General features: G+C 31.7%; 1 protein-coding gene across 4 annotated transcripts in view; it reads left to right on the top strand.

Annotated features, from left to right (window-relative positions):
- The window catches only part of LOC136778139 (probable G-protein coupled receptor CG31760), a 278,811-nt gene that overhangs the window by 110,984 nt on the left and 149,422 nt on the right, over positions 1-18,405 (top strand). For 2 of the 4 annotated variants that reach the window (XM_066734756.1, XM_066734751.1), the window contains exons 3-4: positions 9,789-9,956; positions 10,028-10,241. In XM_066734756.1, coding sequence (XP_066590853.1) covers positions 9,810-9,956; positions 10,028-10,241 — 361 coding nt within the window. In that variant the 5' untranslated portion in view covers positions 9,789-9,809. Of the gene's footprint in view, positions 1-9,788; positions 9,957-10,027; positions 10,242-15,338; positions 15,351-18,405 lie in introns of all 4 variants that reach the window. The other 2 variants (XM_066734765.1, XM_066734758.1) reach the window with 2 other exon arrangements.

Raw genomic sequence — 18,405 nt, 5'->3', positions numbered from 1 at the left:
TTGGAATCACCTCTACTACAATTACTAACTGCAATATGTTGAATTATTTCACGGTATTAGATACTATTTTATGGAAATACGTTACTGTAATAATTTTTTAAGTAAGAAGTTATAAATCAAACAATATGAAATTATAATTCGGTAACCCAGTAAGTAACAAAACGGTTGATTTTAGACAATGATTATGTAACAGAATTTCACAGGTATTTAACCAAGTAGTAGCTGGGTCTAAAGTATGATTCTTTATGTTTTTAGGTGTGCTGAATCAGAATCCGGTCTTAAAATCCACAATCTTGAGTACATAATTAAATAATGCAGTTTGTTTGGAAAATAAAAATAAAAAAATTTGTCATTTTCAATGTTTATGATTTTTTTCAGGCATAAAATGTATAAATCTATGGAGATCTGATCAATCATTATTGCAGTTTTTTGCTGAAGTTTAACGGTGAATTTTTACATACATGCTTTTTTTGCTAAAATGGCTGGTAAAATGTAAAAGAGTCCAAAAAATGGATTTTTTTTTCGATTAATTTTTTTCTTGAAGACTAAACACTTAAAGAAAAATTGTTTAAGTAAAAAAATTACTAAAGATTAATTAAGGAATACTCTTAAGTTTTAAAACATTGTTTTGAGACTTATTTTGAATATTTTAATTTTGCGATTTCTCAAAAAATCAATAATTATCACCAAATAATTTGAGAGTAATCTTCAACCAATTCTAAGACACTTTTATTCTTAGAAAGTTTTGACCAAACTCTATACTTTTCGAGGAAAAATTTATTAAAGTATGTTTCCACTATATTAACCTCTTGGCTGCATTTGTTCATTACAGAAGACAGCTATTTTAGTCCTATAATAAAATATCAGAAAAATATCTTTTTATCCTTTAACACAATTTTTTTTTTAATATATTTCAAAACAAAAGATAGCTATAACTTAACTAATTGCTTAGTAATTTATGAGAAACTTCATATTCATAGATCCGTGCCAGAAATAGTGATTAGGTACACAATTTCGTACAGATAAATAGTAATAATATAATCTCAAGACGTTACTTCTTAAAGTAAGAATAATTTTCATAACTGTTAAAAATATTTCGATTTTACTAGGATGTATACAGCATTTATTCTCTGTATATAAAATATCCGATTATGAATAGTAATTGTACATACTCTGTATTGAACAAGGATGCAGTAAACGTTATTATATTATAATAAGAAATATTTTCAGATGCGTCGGTCTGAATGATTAAGGAATAAAGAAGAATTTGGTTTAAAAGAATTTTTAAATGTAATTGGTAATGGAAATGAATCGGAAATTGATGAACTTGATTGTGATGATGATCTTGAATATTATAAAATACCAGGTTTTATTTTTGTATTGAATAATTCTTTGTTTTCAAATTTTGTCTTTTTTATTGCATATAATGTTTTTAAATTATTTAAGCCCATAAAGAAAATGTAATAAATGAAAATAAAAATGAAGAAAAGGATAAACGATGTAAAAGTAAAAAACCGAGAGTATATAAAGAAAAAAGTAAATTATATGCTAAATACAATCTAACACCACCCGATTACATCAGTTCGATCAAATGTACTTATGGATACACTGAACCAAAAGAAGTGCAGTAAGAAATCTCACAGTCTACTTCAAATATCAAAAATCCTATTTCATTCTTTGATAATTACATAAATGATGATCTTTTAAACATAGCAGTAGATTGCATCAATGCATATGCTGTTTTAAAATGTCTGTGGAGATGGAAAGCCGCCACTTTATTTGAGTTGAAAACTTTCTTGGGTATTCAAATTCTAATGGGAATTTATAAACTTCCTAGAATCGAAATGTATTGGACATCGCATGCTGTGATTGAAATTATATTGAAAATTATGAAATTGAAAAGATTTTATCAATTAAGAAGAGCAATGCACTTTACTACTAACGATTATAATAGGGAGAATGACAGATATTGGAAAATTCGTCCTCTGATTGATTCACTTATAAAAGGCTGTGTGAATTTAAAAATCGGCAGAAAATTAGGTATCGATGAACAAATGGTTCCTTATCGAGGTAACTTAAATGCAAAGCAATATATAAAAATTAAACCTAAAAAATGGGATGAAAAGATATTTGTTCTTTGTGACACGAATGGTTTATGATATGATTTTATTTTATATGAAGGAAGAGAAACTGAGCTTAGAAATGATTATTTACAATTTGGGCAAGGTGCTGCTGTTGTTATGCAGCTTAAAGAAAAAAATTGTGATCTGTACAATGAAGTTTACTTTGATAACTATTTCTCGACCTTTCAGTTATTTGAATTGTTAAAAATTAGAAAAATAAATGCAATTGGAACTATTGAGAATGGACACAAAGTGGGGGTCAATAGATATAGATAACTAAAATGGTACTACCAAGCCAGGGTCTAACAAGGAGTTAAATGGGATAAATTTTGTTTAGTTATAAAAAAATTATTACTATTCAAAGTATTTGCCAATGGTCTGGCAGCAATCCATCCCGATAAAAGATCTTTGAAGGTGAAAGAATTTATCAAACGGGACATATTATTAAATACGGGAAAAATGCATTTGAAAAAGCTGATACTATCAGCTTTATAGCGGTCTGCTTGCAGACATCTAACTTGAAAGAAAACCCTCATGAAATTAAAGGTGAGGTGTTCATTATTAATAAGAAAATTATACAATGTTGCTATTCATGCATAGCTGGCCTAGATGTACAGTGCAAACATATCATTGCTTCACTCTTATATATCTACAAGTAAGTTTGTAACCAGAGTTTCGATTTTATGCTATGTTAAAGTTTGATCAACCTTATAATACTGATTTTTCAACTAAAAATATTTCTTGTAGAAAAGGTGATAAAATAAATGATTTGTCTTGTACAGACAGAAAATGTCAGTAGAAGCAGGTGCACTACAAGGCATTGGAAAATTATAATGCAGCTCCATCGATGCAACACATTTGTTTTACCAATTCTTTTAAAAGAAAAAAGGTAATGACTGCTTCAATAATGAAGCAAACCAAGGAAGGATCTAAGGAAGGATATGAGGAAGAATCAGAGGTGAAAAGCAATGAAATTTATAAAGAGGAACTAATAATAATCGTTTAAATGTAACATCAAATAGTTCTGCAAAAAGCAAAGGAAACCTACATCAAATATAGGAATATCGGAATTTCAACTTAATGAAATAAAATCATTAATTCGCAAGAAACTGTCTAAGTCTGCATTAGCGAAACACTTGTAAGTTGATATTCTACTGTTAAAATATTTCATACTCTTGCTCTATTAACAAATAATTACTTCAATATCTATTTTTATATTACAGTTTCGGAAGACACTATAAGATTGTTATAGAAGAAAAGAGTAAAGTGAGTTAAACTGAAAGACATGTATTCAAGTCCATTTTGGAAGCTCAAGATAGTGATTTAATAAAATCATAACAGTTATTTCAAATTGAAATTCTACATAAGTGCTATTCTAAAACTCTTGATCAGTTATTTCTAAATCTGGAAGACATATGTGAGAAGACAAAAGATTGTTATGTACATTGGATGAAAGAAAGATATTGTCGTATAACAGAATCATATGTTACGGACTATACACTTATACTGAAAAAAAAGGAAAGTAATTCTGATTGGGTAAAGAAATGGAAGAATACATTCTCACCAAAAGATTTCAAAACTTAATCAACAGAGCATGAGAAATTAACAGAAAATGAGGCCAGAAATGCTTTTAACATAAGCATAAAAGAATATAACCTCGAAGTTATTGAAATTGGACTTATCGTGTCAAGACTGAATCCATGGCTTGCTTACTCGTCTAATGGGATAATTCTAAGGGATAGAAAATTGATAGTTCTATTAGAAATAAAATGTCCTGTGAAAGGAAAAACTAATAGTATTAATGAGACTGTAGCTAGTCAGATAAACAAGTGTTTAATTCAAAAAAGTGAAAATATTACAATGAAAGAAAAACATGTATATTATGAACAGATTCAATTAGGAATGGCTATTTTGAATCTATAGATATTACATATTTTGTGATATATTCATCTTTTGAAAAAAAAATTATTTTCTTTAAAAGTACCAAGGAATGATACATTCATTATAAAAATGCTGATAACTTTGAAAGAAGTATATCACTCTTTTAGACTTCATGGTGTGTGTATCGAAAATGGAAATTGTGAAACGACTGACAGAACGAAAGCTGTTGAAATGTTATAATCGTTCGAAATATTATTTTTTAACAATTACAAAATAGTTTACTTAATAAAAACTGTATTTCTTTTAAATATTTATATAGCTTGCAACATGTGTTAATTTTATATTGAAAATGTTAAAGGATTATGGATATAAAATCTAACTATGTTAATATTTATGAAAAGTAAAATTAGTATCAAACAATAAGTTTCTGATAGATGATAAGGTTTTAACAAAAAAGTTGCAATATAATTAAAGTTTCTATAAATAGTTATACGTTATATATTTCATTGTATTACATAACTTACATGATATCAAATATTGTCATAATTAAAAATAAATCATTATTTTTTAAATAACCATTCATTCTGATTCTATAAATTTGTCATCACTTAAAATTGGTGCACTCATATTAATTATGGCAGAAATTATAATAAAAATATCTTCTGCAAGAGGCAACATCGTTCAGGACATAACTGATTCTAGGATTTTAAAAGTCTTTATTCTTTGATTTGTCATTTTGTGTACATGTACCCTGACTATTTTAGCAGTTAAAAATGACTCTTCTCTGGTAAACTGTTTTTTCTCCTTCAAAAATGGCGGTCTTATACATTTCCATTGATTACGTTGACACATTTCATAAATTAAAAACCTACGATCTACCATACCACCTTCACCAGGTTGATAGTAATTTTAACAAATCACTTTCATGAAATATATGAGAGTCTGATACTCTTCCACCGTTAATACGCCTGATTAAGAAATATAATAGTACCAGTTGGAGATACACCTGTCATTGCTTTTAAAGTATTGGAACCTTTGTAATGAGTGTACGTTATAACTTGACAACAGAGATTTGCAGGATGCTGTATACAAATTTCTGTACAATCAAAAACTACTCGCATATTTTCAAAGTCTTTAAAACATTTTGGCAAATTTCTTGAGATTTCCTCTCTTGACGGCCATGGAATTACTGCTTTCAAAGAGTTGCTTAATAACATTATCATTTGGTGGACAACATGTTGGCAATGTTTTCTTGAGTAATATTTAAAAAGAACTGCTAAGAAACTGTAAGAAATATTATGGTTTAATTTTATCCCACAAAAAACAAGCTTCGCTTGTAAAAAAAGGCGGCAAGTACATTAATCGTCTAGCATGAATAATATAATAAAATAAAATATTCGAATTAAAAAAATGAGTGAAATCCAAATGTTAGGTAAGTATATATTTTTACTGTAACAAAAGTTAAAATTTCTAAAAAATAATAGTAATACAACAAAGTTACTTGCCAGGCCCATTGTATGCAATGGCATTAAATAGCCACATTTTGAAATTATGAGAACCAACGCTTGTGTTGTAAGATAGCCACTTAGGTATGAACTTTATGGGCCCGGCAAGTAACTTTGCTGTATTACTATTATTTTTTAGAAATTTTAACTTTTGCTACAGTAAAAATATATACTTACCTAACATTTGGATTTCACTCATTTTTTTAATTCGAATATTTTATTTTATTATATTATTCATGCTAGACGATTAATGTACTTGCCACCTTTTTTTACAAGCAAAGCTTGTTTTTTGTGGGATCTTATAACGTTTTATAAGAATGTAGAAAATAAAAGTAAATAATTGTTTTAATTAATACAAGCTAAAGAAACATTTTCCAATGTCCATATTGTTGCAAAATGTAAAATTTTAATTCAGACATTAACTTAATAATCTATTAAATAAAATACAAAATAATGCAATGATGAATTTGTATCATAATTACACTTTTGGAGAGTTTCCTCATAATATTCACTGACTATATTTGAATTATATTTCCAAGATTTTACGCCCAAAATAACCTGCAAGCTTTTCTTATAAAATGCTAATTAATACAAATTTAATGCATTTTGAAAAGAAATTAAAATACAAGGCCCTAAATTCACATCATGATGTGAATTTAGTAATTTTTTTATATATTTTGGAGGGAAAATAGACCTTAAGGCTTTAAATGTTCATAACATTGATGAAAATTTAGTTACTCTTTGACACTTTGCAGGGTCTGGTCTTACGCATAAAATTTGCATTCTACCAGATTTCATACAGAAATTAGAGTATTTTATTGTCGTTTTAAATTTGGTATACTTCAATACAGAATTTAATAATTGCACAAGCTAGATAAGAAATGAATGAAATACACTACGTATTATGTTCATAGAAAGTTATAGCCTAATATCTAGAAGATTTTTGCTAGTTATTAAATATTTTATTTAATATACTTTCTGAAATCTGTTGAGCTTATTACATATTATTCGTTAAAATTTTTTAAAGTCAACTCAAATATGCTTTTATTGTTACCTTATACACCATACATAATGCAAAAACCATTTTTATTACTTTTTATCCAACTTGATGGTTAGATGTGTTTAAGATGGTGTACAGTATGTGATATATGCAAATATCCTATTAATTTCGCAACTATTTAATTTAATTCTGGTAATAGATGAACAGCTATTTCTACAGTTTATATTTTTTAATCTTAAATATTTTACTAGCTGTACTATTTAATTTTCTTGGCTTATGCGATATTGCTAACACTATTATATATAATTATCATCTTTTGAAGATTATACGTAGAGTTAACTGTGCTTATTAATAGACTACAGTTCTTTTGCAAAAGACTTCTTTTCATGAAAATACTGACTCTACTATTTATTTTATAAAATCAGGAATGCTAGATTATTATTTATTAATAACATATTCATACTATTTTTTTGAAAGAACATATTCCAAATTTATACAATATTTTGGAGACGATAATAATTTCTTTTTACTTTAATTAGAGAGGCGTAGAGGTAAATATTTGGTTTAAATATTCTTTTTATTATCATTGAATATTAAATAAAACGTTAAGCAAATATTCATCTACTTTTCTCTAATCGTATATAGTAATAAGAAAGTTTTATTGTCTCCAGGAAAATTGTTCAAATGTAGGATATAATCTTTTGGACATTTGGTATCCATATCAATTTAAAAAGGAGAAAAATTGAAACATGCATTTTGTTATTGATTTTAATGCCTTAAAGTATAGCATATATGATTTTCAAATACCTTAACAATTTCTACCTGTTAATATAATCCTGATACTGATTGATGCACATTTATATTTAACGTAAACTTTTCATTAGCAAAGTTATGAATATAAATCTCAGGTTATCCAGTCAGTTCTATCCTCCGCAATGAAAAAGGGGCTGTTTTATTTTCATTTAATCTGAAAAAGAAACTTCACAAAGTACCACAAAGCTTATTGCATTCTATATTGTAAACTAGAATGTTATACTTATCTAATGATTGGTTCCACATATTATAATTCATTGGAAGTTTTTGTGGATTTGCTAAATTGACAATTTTAACCACAAACTAGCCTTACTGCGTCAGGTTAATTAGATACACACACAGTTGACAATACGTCAGATCAAAATTGGAGCGAGGCCGGTATTCATAGTCGTTACTTATATTTAAGACCGACTTAAGCATAGGTTATCTTTTTCTATTACTGTTAGGTGAAAAAGGACAATCGATACTTTAAGTCAGACTTAAATATAAGCAACGACTATGAATACCGGCCCGAGACATTACTAAATACAACCTCATTATCATTATAGAGAGCAAAACTGTCAAAGACAAAAATTGGTTGGCAGCGCAGTAGTAGAAAAATGACGTCAAAGAGACTAACTTCAGGGCGAAGACATCCGCCGAGAATTGAAGGAGAAAAAGAAGAGTCGTAATATTTCGGTATATATATAGACAACAGAGTACGAGATCTCTGGATTGCGTGAACCGTTTTTAATGTCCGAGGTCTCATTCGAAAACTCTTTGAAAACCTTATTCAGATATGCTATGGTTAAATCGTGACAATGCATAATTCACAGAGATACGTCGATTTAAAAATTGGGACGGCTAAACTTACTGTATAAGTTATACGGTAGCGCTCGACTATATATATGTGTACTTGCCGTCAAGAGGTTACCGTGTCTCTTGATACATTGTAACGAAGTTCCCCGTTACGTATACGAGACACCGAATTAAGAACATAAAAGCTACCGAACAGTTAATATTATTAATCCCTACGTTACCGACTCGTGAGGTAGGCTCACGAGTGGATTATAGCTAACGTCAAGGATAGACCCCGTTGACAGGCAGAAGCCCGGATGAAAAGACCGGCGCTCCAGGAAACGATGTCCAGGTTGTCCTGGGAAGTAACGCAGAGCCATGCCAAACAACCCAGGCAACCTGATATAACAAGAAGAGGCCTCGGGGAGTCCTAAAAAGAATGACCGTGTCTATAAGTCCCCACGAGGAGGGGATATAGAACATCCAGTCTGGCTTGAACGCTGGTTACGCGCTTCAAGCAGACTGCGCGAATGTCGTGCGCAAACTGCCATAGCAGGCAGTCGGAACTGGTCGGAACGCGACCATGGGACTGAGCTGATGTGTCCGTGTGTGTTGGCGATCGCGTGACGCGGCACTCAGACAGCCATGGGTCAGTTCGCGTACATGAGTCGTGTGCTATAGGTCAGCCTGCACGTACGTCAACACTGGATACCGGCCAATGCATAGTGGGTTGTGCAGGGGCGTAGTTAGCCCGTTGGAATGTGTCCCGGTGCCCTCCGTAATTCCATAGGCTTGCGCTATAACTGGACGGACCGCGAACATTGCCTCCGTGGTGGTCCGCTCTTGGCAAACTCTATGCTTGGCAATGATACCGCATGTTCCCGCACTCCTCACCACCACCTGTGTGTGGGTGGTGAGGCAGAATTGCATGCTCCTTTAGCATGTAGGTTTGCGAGGCTCGGACTTCTGTACGGAACCCTCCCCTCTCTCCACGACCTAGCACACCGAGTGACCCTGGCTACTGCTACCGTCGAAATGCATGGTCGCAGGACCGAATAAGATGCACAGAGAATGGGGTCGTAAGATTCAACTGCTAACGTAGGGCTTTGTTGGCCACCCAACTGACCAACTGACGCCTTGTTACCGATATATAAGGACGGGCGAAAGTAATGCGAAAACCCGAGGAGTGAGTGGCCCCTCACCCTGACAGGGGGAATAACGTTACAGAATTTATAGACACAGCCATACTTTAGGACTCCCTAAGACCGCTTCTCCTTATCTCAGGTTGCTTAGATTGCTTGGCATGACCCTGCCCTACCTCCTAGGTCAACCTGGACATTGCTTCTTGGAGCACCGGTCTTTTCATCCGGGCCTCTGCCAGTCAACGGGGTCCATCCTTGACGTTAGCTATAATCCACTCGTGAGCCTATCTCACGAGTCGGTAACGTAGGCATCAATAATAACTACAACCCGGTAGCTTTTATATTCTTTATTCGGTATTATTTTACATACATAACGAGAGAACTTCGTTACAAAAGTCAAACCAGTTGTATAATTTTTTTTCACGTACGAAGCTATACAATAGTTGTTTAAAGTATTTATTTCTAAAATGAGAAATAAAATAGTTATTAAGAGTCGAATATTAAATGAATTACCTTATATAAATATGCTATTATTACGATTTAACAGGATAAATGTGTAAGACGCGGAATGGGCAAGTCCTGGCTTTCAGCCCTGTTTCCTGCGACGATGACGACGATGACAATGATGGCATATGTGAGCATCACAAAAGCCAGTACCACTTCTCTATCTTCCCTTCATAGCATCACAAATAGCAACAGCCTTCACTCCAAACGGGTTAATATTTTCAATCTTTACAGTATTCATATATTTATATGTTTTTTGATAATATTTCATTGGCAAATAAGAAACTGCAGACTGATATCGAAAAAGCGTTGGACGTGATAAATGAAGCATCGACTGGTTCTTTGGGAGAGGATTGCGCGACTACGTCAGGATTCAAGTCTTTGCCAGCTGGTGCTGCTTTAAATCCTCGTCGTTACGACACGGCACGTCAGAAAGCCGATATGACAGCCATGATGGTCAAGAACCTCGATGGAATGGGTATCGCACAACACAATGGTATGCATATATGTACAGAGCAGCGCAACGAAAATTCAACATTGGTATTTTCAGGTAGAATATAAATATTTTTAGAAATTTACACCAGCGTGTAAATTTATGCTTTGATTGGGTTGGGGTGCATGAAATATTTACATCAATTTATTCTTGTTAGAATAATGTGGAAGTTATAAAGATCACATTGATTCCTTAAATAAAGCACCCTATGTTTTATTGAATAGCTGTATAGCTTATCTCAAGAGCTCTCCAAAAAATTATATTAAATTTATCTCTCCTTCCAGTTATTCAAGAGATATTTAGATTTAAATTTCTAATTAGATGTGTGACTATAAGTATGTTTGCGTAGTGATCGCACGTATTACTGTATTAAAACCCATACCTCTCTATATGAAGATTCAATCGAAATATTAAATGAAGAACTGAATAAAATAATAAATTATCATAGTGTTCTGGGGAACCTGTGGAATAGCTGTGAGAGTATGAAATAAAAATACAGGTTTTTTTTAAATTCAATGTGAGGTTTACAACTTCCATGTTTTGTCCATTTTGCGACATGATTCCTGTTGTTGTGGGGAAGACACAATTTTAACTAGTAATCAGTGCAAAAGCACACAGACTTTACTTATAAAGAGCGCCAGGCTCATGAACCTTGTATATGAGCCAGTTTGAGGCTTGCCGGCTTGAGACTTTTCAAGGACGTAGCATGCTGTGAAATTAAAGTGGATTCTCTAGGAAAATTACTAATACACATTAATAAAATTAAAATAGGATATTATATTTAAGAACTGCTCTGTCTAACAATTTACAAGTATCAATTCAAGATAATTACATGAAAATACATGGGACTTTTCCCCAAATTTAATATTATCTTATAAAAACAAGAGCCATGACGTTATAACTATTCGCAAGAAAATATTTCTGTATAAATAAGAAAATTAACTATTAAATAATATTGAGGACGTGGGATAATCGAAGGACCCTCAGTCCATGTATGAATAAGTGGGATCGGACAGAAGACTCCTTCTCAATTTATCCAACGCTAGCCCTTCAAGAACCTAATTACTTGCTGTACTAGTCCTGTAGGAAATATAAAAGGCACAAGCAAAAATGTAACACCAAGTCAAGCAAGGCATAGCCAGGTCCATCAATATCTAAATCATTATCAAGAAAGTTAAATGACTAGGGTTATATAATGTAGTCTTACACTTCCTTTTCAGTGTGCTTATGCACCAATTCATTACCAATATTCTATTCAGAATATAATATTAACCCTTAGTCTGGAGGTACTTCATTAAAATAAAACTATGTACAAGTATATAAGTAAAGAAGAAAAATAAAAAAATATATATATGGCATTAAAGCCTAAATCCTGTCATCGTACAGGCTATGGAATGTATAATCCAACTCATCTTAATAATAGTTAATTTTCCTTATTGGAAATACTAGACTATATAAGTGCAAATGGAAAAGCTCTGTATATATCTCCTGTATTTGGAGTTGGATTCAATAATACTTCCTACGTAGACCTGCTATGCCCTACTAGATCTGGAGCAACTAAGCTAATTACAAAGGAATATTAATACTTAAATGTTGAGTCCTACTATCGGTCCTCAACGCTTACCTTCATGCAATAAACAATATAGTAAAGTATAAGTCAGGCATGCACAGCAGAGTCAATTGATAGGTTAGGATTAATGGATGGAGTTGAAGTCCCCAATGAATCTCCTGACAGTTTCCCAATTTTCTGTCTACCCTCCTTCCTTCCTTCTTAGTATATCAAATCCTGGTCCGTGGTCCACTTACATGGGTATCCGAACCTGATCAAAGCTTTCCTTGGATTTTCCAAAATAATGTCCTGCCTTGATGACGGGTAAAAGTGGTGTGCAGTGGTGTGTCTCTGCCTCTAACTTTTCGCTCGCCCAGGCGATCGTGGCCAATCGTGGCAGCTGTGCGCGCGGGCACAACGCCGCCACCCGGGATCGAGAGCAACTTTGTTTCAGCGCGGTGTTTCAAAAGTAGAAGTAAGTTATGTATCAAGGCAAGAGAATTTGCCTTGTTACAATTTATAATACACTTTATATAGCCATTCTTGGTCCTCTCAAAACACAAATCGACATAATGGTGTATTTCTTCAAACAATCGTATGGTTTTTGAATATATCTTTGTAGTGTAGGGAAATTATTTAAAAAAAGGAACCATTTTCTAAAAAGAATTATAATCTAGCAATTTATAACGGAATAAGTCTTGATCGGGCGTCAGGATAATGGGAAAAATGTTTGTGGTGAGTGTGTAAGTGAAGAAATTCATTAAAATAATTAAAGAAAGTACGAAACACGTGGGTATTTCTTTTATATTTAAAAAACAGCTGTATCTGAGGAAAAATAAAAACGTGCAGTTCTAGATACTGCGAATACCTAAAAAACAAGACTTATAAAAAATACATCATTTTGTATTTTTTTACAAAAAAATATTACCAATTTGGATTGCCTTTTTAATAATAAATAACTAATAAGTTATTCTTTAAAGTGAACGCTATTATATCTTAACGTTAAGCTTTCTGTGCCCATTAACATGGTATAAATTTTTCTTTTCAGTCTTTTTTAGTTACAGAATACATGCATTTCTTGTTAAAAACGGTCTCTCATTAAAATCTAATTTCCCCATCTGAGAGGCATCATAAAGGGTTGCTTGAGAGTTCATTCTCTTCATGAAAACTAATGCTGTATCATGACATATTGAAAAAGTGGATTTTAATCCCGTAACTAATTTTAAAATAGGTTTCAAAATCGTGTAATATCACAAATGATTTTTAAGCGATTAATAATTTTTTAAGCCAATTGAAACATTTACTGCCGATCAAAAGTTTAAAACCACTAAAGAAATTTGGTTCAAAAGCGGTCATTTCTTTAAACGCGCATAGCTTCATAATAAATAAAGATACAAAAAAATTCAAAGAACCCTTGGAAAGCAGATAAAATTCTACATATAGCGGAATTAGCTCAATGCACGGAAAATGTGTAGTTATTGAATTACAATTAAATAAAAATGCTACTAAATTAAAAATCTTTATTTTTGTTACATCAAATCAACTTGTTGCAGCACTCGCAATAATTGTGGTAATTATGTAAAACTTTGGGGACATTAAGTTCAAAGTTTCAGCCTTAATTTAAGACATCAAACGTAACGATATTCATTGTATTTCCTTATTTTCGTAACGATTTTCTGAGTAATGTCGAGAACAATTTTTGAAATAAAAAAATGGCCCAAGAATTTGAAACAATTACAGATGGAAGAATTTGTCGGTATTAAACGATCTATTCTACTTTTTGCATTTGCACTTTTATTCAATTAAAACAGATATGATAATTGTACATTTTAAAATTAATAAAATAGGTGTGGTTAATCATTACTCTACAATTGTTGATTTAATTTAGATATTAATGATGCTTTGATTTAATTGAATAAAAGTGCAATATGATTCACGTAGAATAGGTCATTCAAAACCGACAATTTCTTCGATCTTAAATTTTTTCAAATGCTTGAGCAGTTGTTTTTTGGTCAAAAATTGTTCTCGATATTACTCAGAAAATACCTTATGAAAATAAGATAATACAATCAATACCGTTATGTTTGATGACTCAAATTAAAGCTGAAACTTTGAACTTTTTGTCTTCAAAGTTTCACATAATTACCACAATTGTTGCAAGTGTTACAACAAGTTGATTTGGCGCGTAACTAAATATTAAAAATTTTAAGTTTAGCAGCATTTTTATTTAATTGTAATTCGATAAGTACACGTTTTCCGTTCTTAAACTAATTCCACGATATGTAGAATTTTATCAGCTTTCCAACGGTTCTTTGAATTTTTTTTTGTATCTTTTCTCATTATATGGGCGTTCAAAGAAGTGACTACTTTTAAACCAAATTTCTCCAATGGTCTTAAACTTTTGACCGGAAATGTATTTCATTCGATTCCTTGAAATTTTCTGTTAAATTTAAGTGGTCAAAAATTAATTTATGATGCTTCGGAATACAGATAATTATTTTTCTCTGATAAACATTGTGCCTTTGTTGATGAATAATTTTTAATGAAATTCACAGATAATCTAAATTGATATATATATATATATATATACTTTACTTTCCTATATTTTAATAAATTCCAACATTAGTCTTTCCCTGTGTTTATCGGTAAAGATTATAACTCGTTTTCGTACAAGTACCGTCGCGCGAGCGTGGAAGGTGGTGGGTAAAGCCCCTCGTGTGGTCTAGGCGCACAGTCAAAATCGGTCACACGAATTATATTTTAACTTCTTTTAAAAATTATAATTTTCTTCGCAACCTATGATCAGATTTTCTTCATTCTTTATTAAATTTATATACCGCAAAAAATTAAGAACAATGATGGTATTACATATTTTAATGAAAAATATTTATTTATTAAATTTTGCAGGTTCACATTACATACCTATTTATCCCTTTAAAAATCGCAGTCGTGTAAATATATTTTTATTTGCTTTATAAATATTAATCTTGTTCTATTAATAAAATATTGTTTACTAGAAACATTATATTTATCTATGTATTATTCTGCTTATTTATAAAATGATAACTCCTTTTGTGTAAGATTGACTCAAAATAACTGGGAAAGGAATTATTAAATAATTGTAAATTATTTAACAGATTAATAAAAACACTTTATTTAAGAATAGACAAGATTACAGGTATATACAGGATTAATAATAATATTTGATAGTGATGATAGACTGTAGAGATATTGTCTCTTCGTGTAATTAATTTGAATTTGGCGCGGTGTATCTAAAGCAAGATGGCGCTATAGGTCGAGAGTCTAATATGGCGCTTGAGGCCGTGCCTACCCCTAAGAGATACCCTGCTTCTACTCAACCTTAAATGCCAGAATGGCCAAGGCCCCTTTGGTAAGGAGTACAGCACTGTTGATTCCCCGAATTACCGTACGGAAAGGGAAGAAAGTAATTTCGAGGATTCCTCAAAATTTAAGGATAGGTGGGTTGAGAGAGAGAGATACCTCGCCTGGAGGTTAGGAAGTAAGATAGTTGGATATACTTACTGATTAAGTAGGGCTTACAGGTATTACTGTATAGCTGACTGCCAGATGAAATGGTGATACACCATTATCCACTTTTTGGTCCGTGTTGAGTGTTCAATATTCAACCCTTTATAAGCAAGCGCAGTACATATTTCGATTGCGAGAACGCTCGAAAAGAGCGTCCACTTAGCGGTCAACTTGGTACTACCGTTGTCTTAGTGGAAAATGCCGGTGCTTAGAGCAGCCGGAACGCAAGTAGTTGAGCTATTAGTAGCCAGACATACTCAATCGAGCTAGAGGTGCAATGGCGTAGCCGTTTAGCTTTTTATTAACGATCAATCTCAAACACCTTTCTAGGAAATTGCATTTCTACGTAAAAACGGGTATTATTTATGGTAAATAATATTTGTTTAATAGAAAACCGATAATACTTTTGAAGTAAATAAGAATGTAATTATAAGACAGCGATTTTAAAATGGATAAATAGGCACGTAATTTGATCCTTCAAAACTTTGTAAATAAATCATTTTTTAATATTACTGATGTTCTTAATATTTTTCGTTATACCAAATTAAAAAAAAATTAAGAAAATCTTATCATTGGTTGCAAAGAAAATGATAATTTTTAAAAGAAGTTAAAATATAATGCGCGAGACCGATTAATATTGCGCGCCATGGCCACGTGAGAGACTTTACCCACCACCGTTCACGCTCGCGTGACGCTACTTGCTCCAGACCGTGATATAATCTCTACCGATAAATACAGGGAAAGGCTAATGTTGGAAATTATTAAAATATTGGAAAGTAAAGTATATACACAGGGTATATTAGCAATGATGCTTTTAATTTTAACCACATATTCTTGAGTATAAACTGAGTCAAAAAGTCCTGTACAATCCGTAAAAGTATTAATGCTGAGATAAATTAATTTTAATCCGATAAATCAGGGCTTTGATTCAACAGAATAATTATTTTACTCTTACTTTCATTGACACTTCTCTGTCGATAAACAAAAGAAGCTGGTACTTCACCATTCCGTATTGCTACATCCACAAATGTGAAACTATACCAATTATAAACATTATCTCCTAATATCCTACATTCTTAATCCAGGCGCTGTATGAAATTTATTTGCTCCCCATTTTGAAAAGAATCCACGGAAGGACCCATTTAGTTGAAAATTCTAGGTAACAATATGACGTTATTTGTAGATTAATTTTCAAATCGTTTTATCTTTTCGGTGACGCGATATATGAACTGCTCTGAGGTAGTTAAAATATCAGTATTATATTAAAAAAGCTGTTATAAGAAATTGTTTTTTTTCTGTTTGGAAATCTTATTGTTTTATCAGATAGAGCAGTTTGCTGCATCATAGGAAGAGCAAAATGACTCGAAAATAACTTTTCAAGAAAGGCCACATCTTCTCTGGAAATTTTGTCCTAAGTGGAGAGCTTGAAAGAGCCTTTTACGAATAAATAAGCCTTTTTTCATTTCCTGAAAGGTCAATCCCACAAGAAACAAGCTTCGCCTATGAAAAAAGGTGGCAAGTACAAAAATCGTTTAGCATACATAATAAGGTGTCCGTTAAAAAGGCATTATTTTTTATTGTTTGTTAACTATATATCTAACTTGGTGTAGAATCCGATAAAAATGAGATTTGCAAGAGTCTAGCCGATTTAGGTAGTAAAAACCCGTGCCACCGAAGGTTTGAAGTTAAAAACGGGACTTCATATAGGATAATGATATTTGGTGACTATTTTGCTTGTCATTTCTTCATTCTTCGAACGTTTCACACGATAACGTAGCTTTTCTTAGTTAAAGGTTCTCTGAATATGAATCCATAATGAATTTTATTTTTTGACTTGTTACAGCCTTTATTTCCTGTGTTAATATTTTTTAAAATAACGATTTGCAATAAAAATTCATTATAGCCGTATCTTGAATAATTTCTCTCGCTTAGCCTCGGTATCTCCGCCCTTGTTCGTTCTAACATTTCTGAAAATGAAAAAATTATGTACAAATTTTTTTGAATTTTTTATGATATGCGTTTCATGGGTTAATGCTCTTAAAACATTCATTTATCATGAAAAATCCTTTTATTCTTGTATCTTCTAGACTCTCCCTCTCTCTCTCTCTCTATCTCTACCATTCTATTCCTTCGAAACGTTTAGTTTATAAGTTGAAAGTAGAGGCCTTAAAAACTAAACGTTTCAAAGGAATAGAAAGAGAAAGAGAGAGAGAGTCTAGAAGATACAAGAATAAAAGGATTTTTCATCATAAATGAATGTTTTAAGAGCATTAACCCATGAAACGCATATCATAAAAAATTCAAAAAAATGTGTACATAATTTTATCATTTTCAGAAATGTTAGAACAAACAAGGGCGGAGATACCGAGGCTAAGCGAGGGAAATTATTCAAAATACGGCTATAATGAATTTTTATTGCAAATCGTTATTTAAACAAATATTAACACAGGAAATAAAGGCTGTAACAAGTCAAAAAATAAAATTCACTATGGATTCATATTCAGAGAACCTTTAACTAAGAAAAGCTACGTTATCATGTGAAACGTTCGAAGAATGAAGAAATGACATGCAAAATAGTCACCAAATATCATTTTCCTATATGAAGTCCTGTGTTTAACTTCAAACCTTCTGTGGCACGGGTTTTTACTACCTAAATAGGATAGACTCTTGCAAATCTCATTTTTATCGGATTCTACACCAAGTTAGATATAGTTAACAAACAAACAAAAATAATGCCTTTTTAACGGACACCCTAATACATAATATAGTAAAATAAAATATTTGAATTAAAACGATTAGTGAAATCCATAAATTTTAGGCAAGTATTTATTGTTTTTACAGTGGCAGAAGTTAAAATTTCGAAAAAAAATGGTAACATAAAAAAGATGTTTGCCGGGCCTATAATGTTCATACCTAAGTCGCTATCTTACTATACAAGCATTGCTTCTCATAATTTCACAATATGGCTATTTAATGTTAGTGCATAAAACGGGCTCCTGGAAAATAACTTATTTTGTTACCATTTTTTTAAATATTTTTTCACCTTAAAAATATATATTTGCCTAACGT

Source organism: Prorops nasuta, unplaced genomic scaffold, assembly GCF_024137725.1.
Source record: "Prorops nasuta isolate Cenicafe-Biocafe unplaced genomic scaffold, Cenicafe_Pnas_1.2 PNAS00002, whole genome shotgun sequence".
Classification (NCBI taxonomy): domain Eukaryota; kingdom Metazoa; phylum Arthropoda; class Insecta; order Hymenoptera; family Bethylidae; genus Prorops; species Prorops nasuta.
Note: the sequence above shows the minus strand (reverse complement) of the source record. Positions and strands in the feature narration are given on the sequence as shown.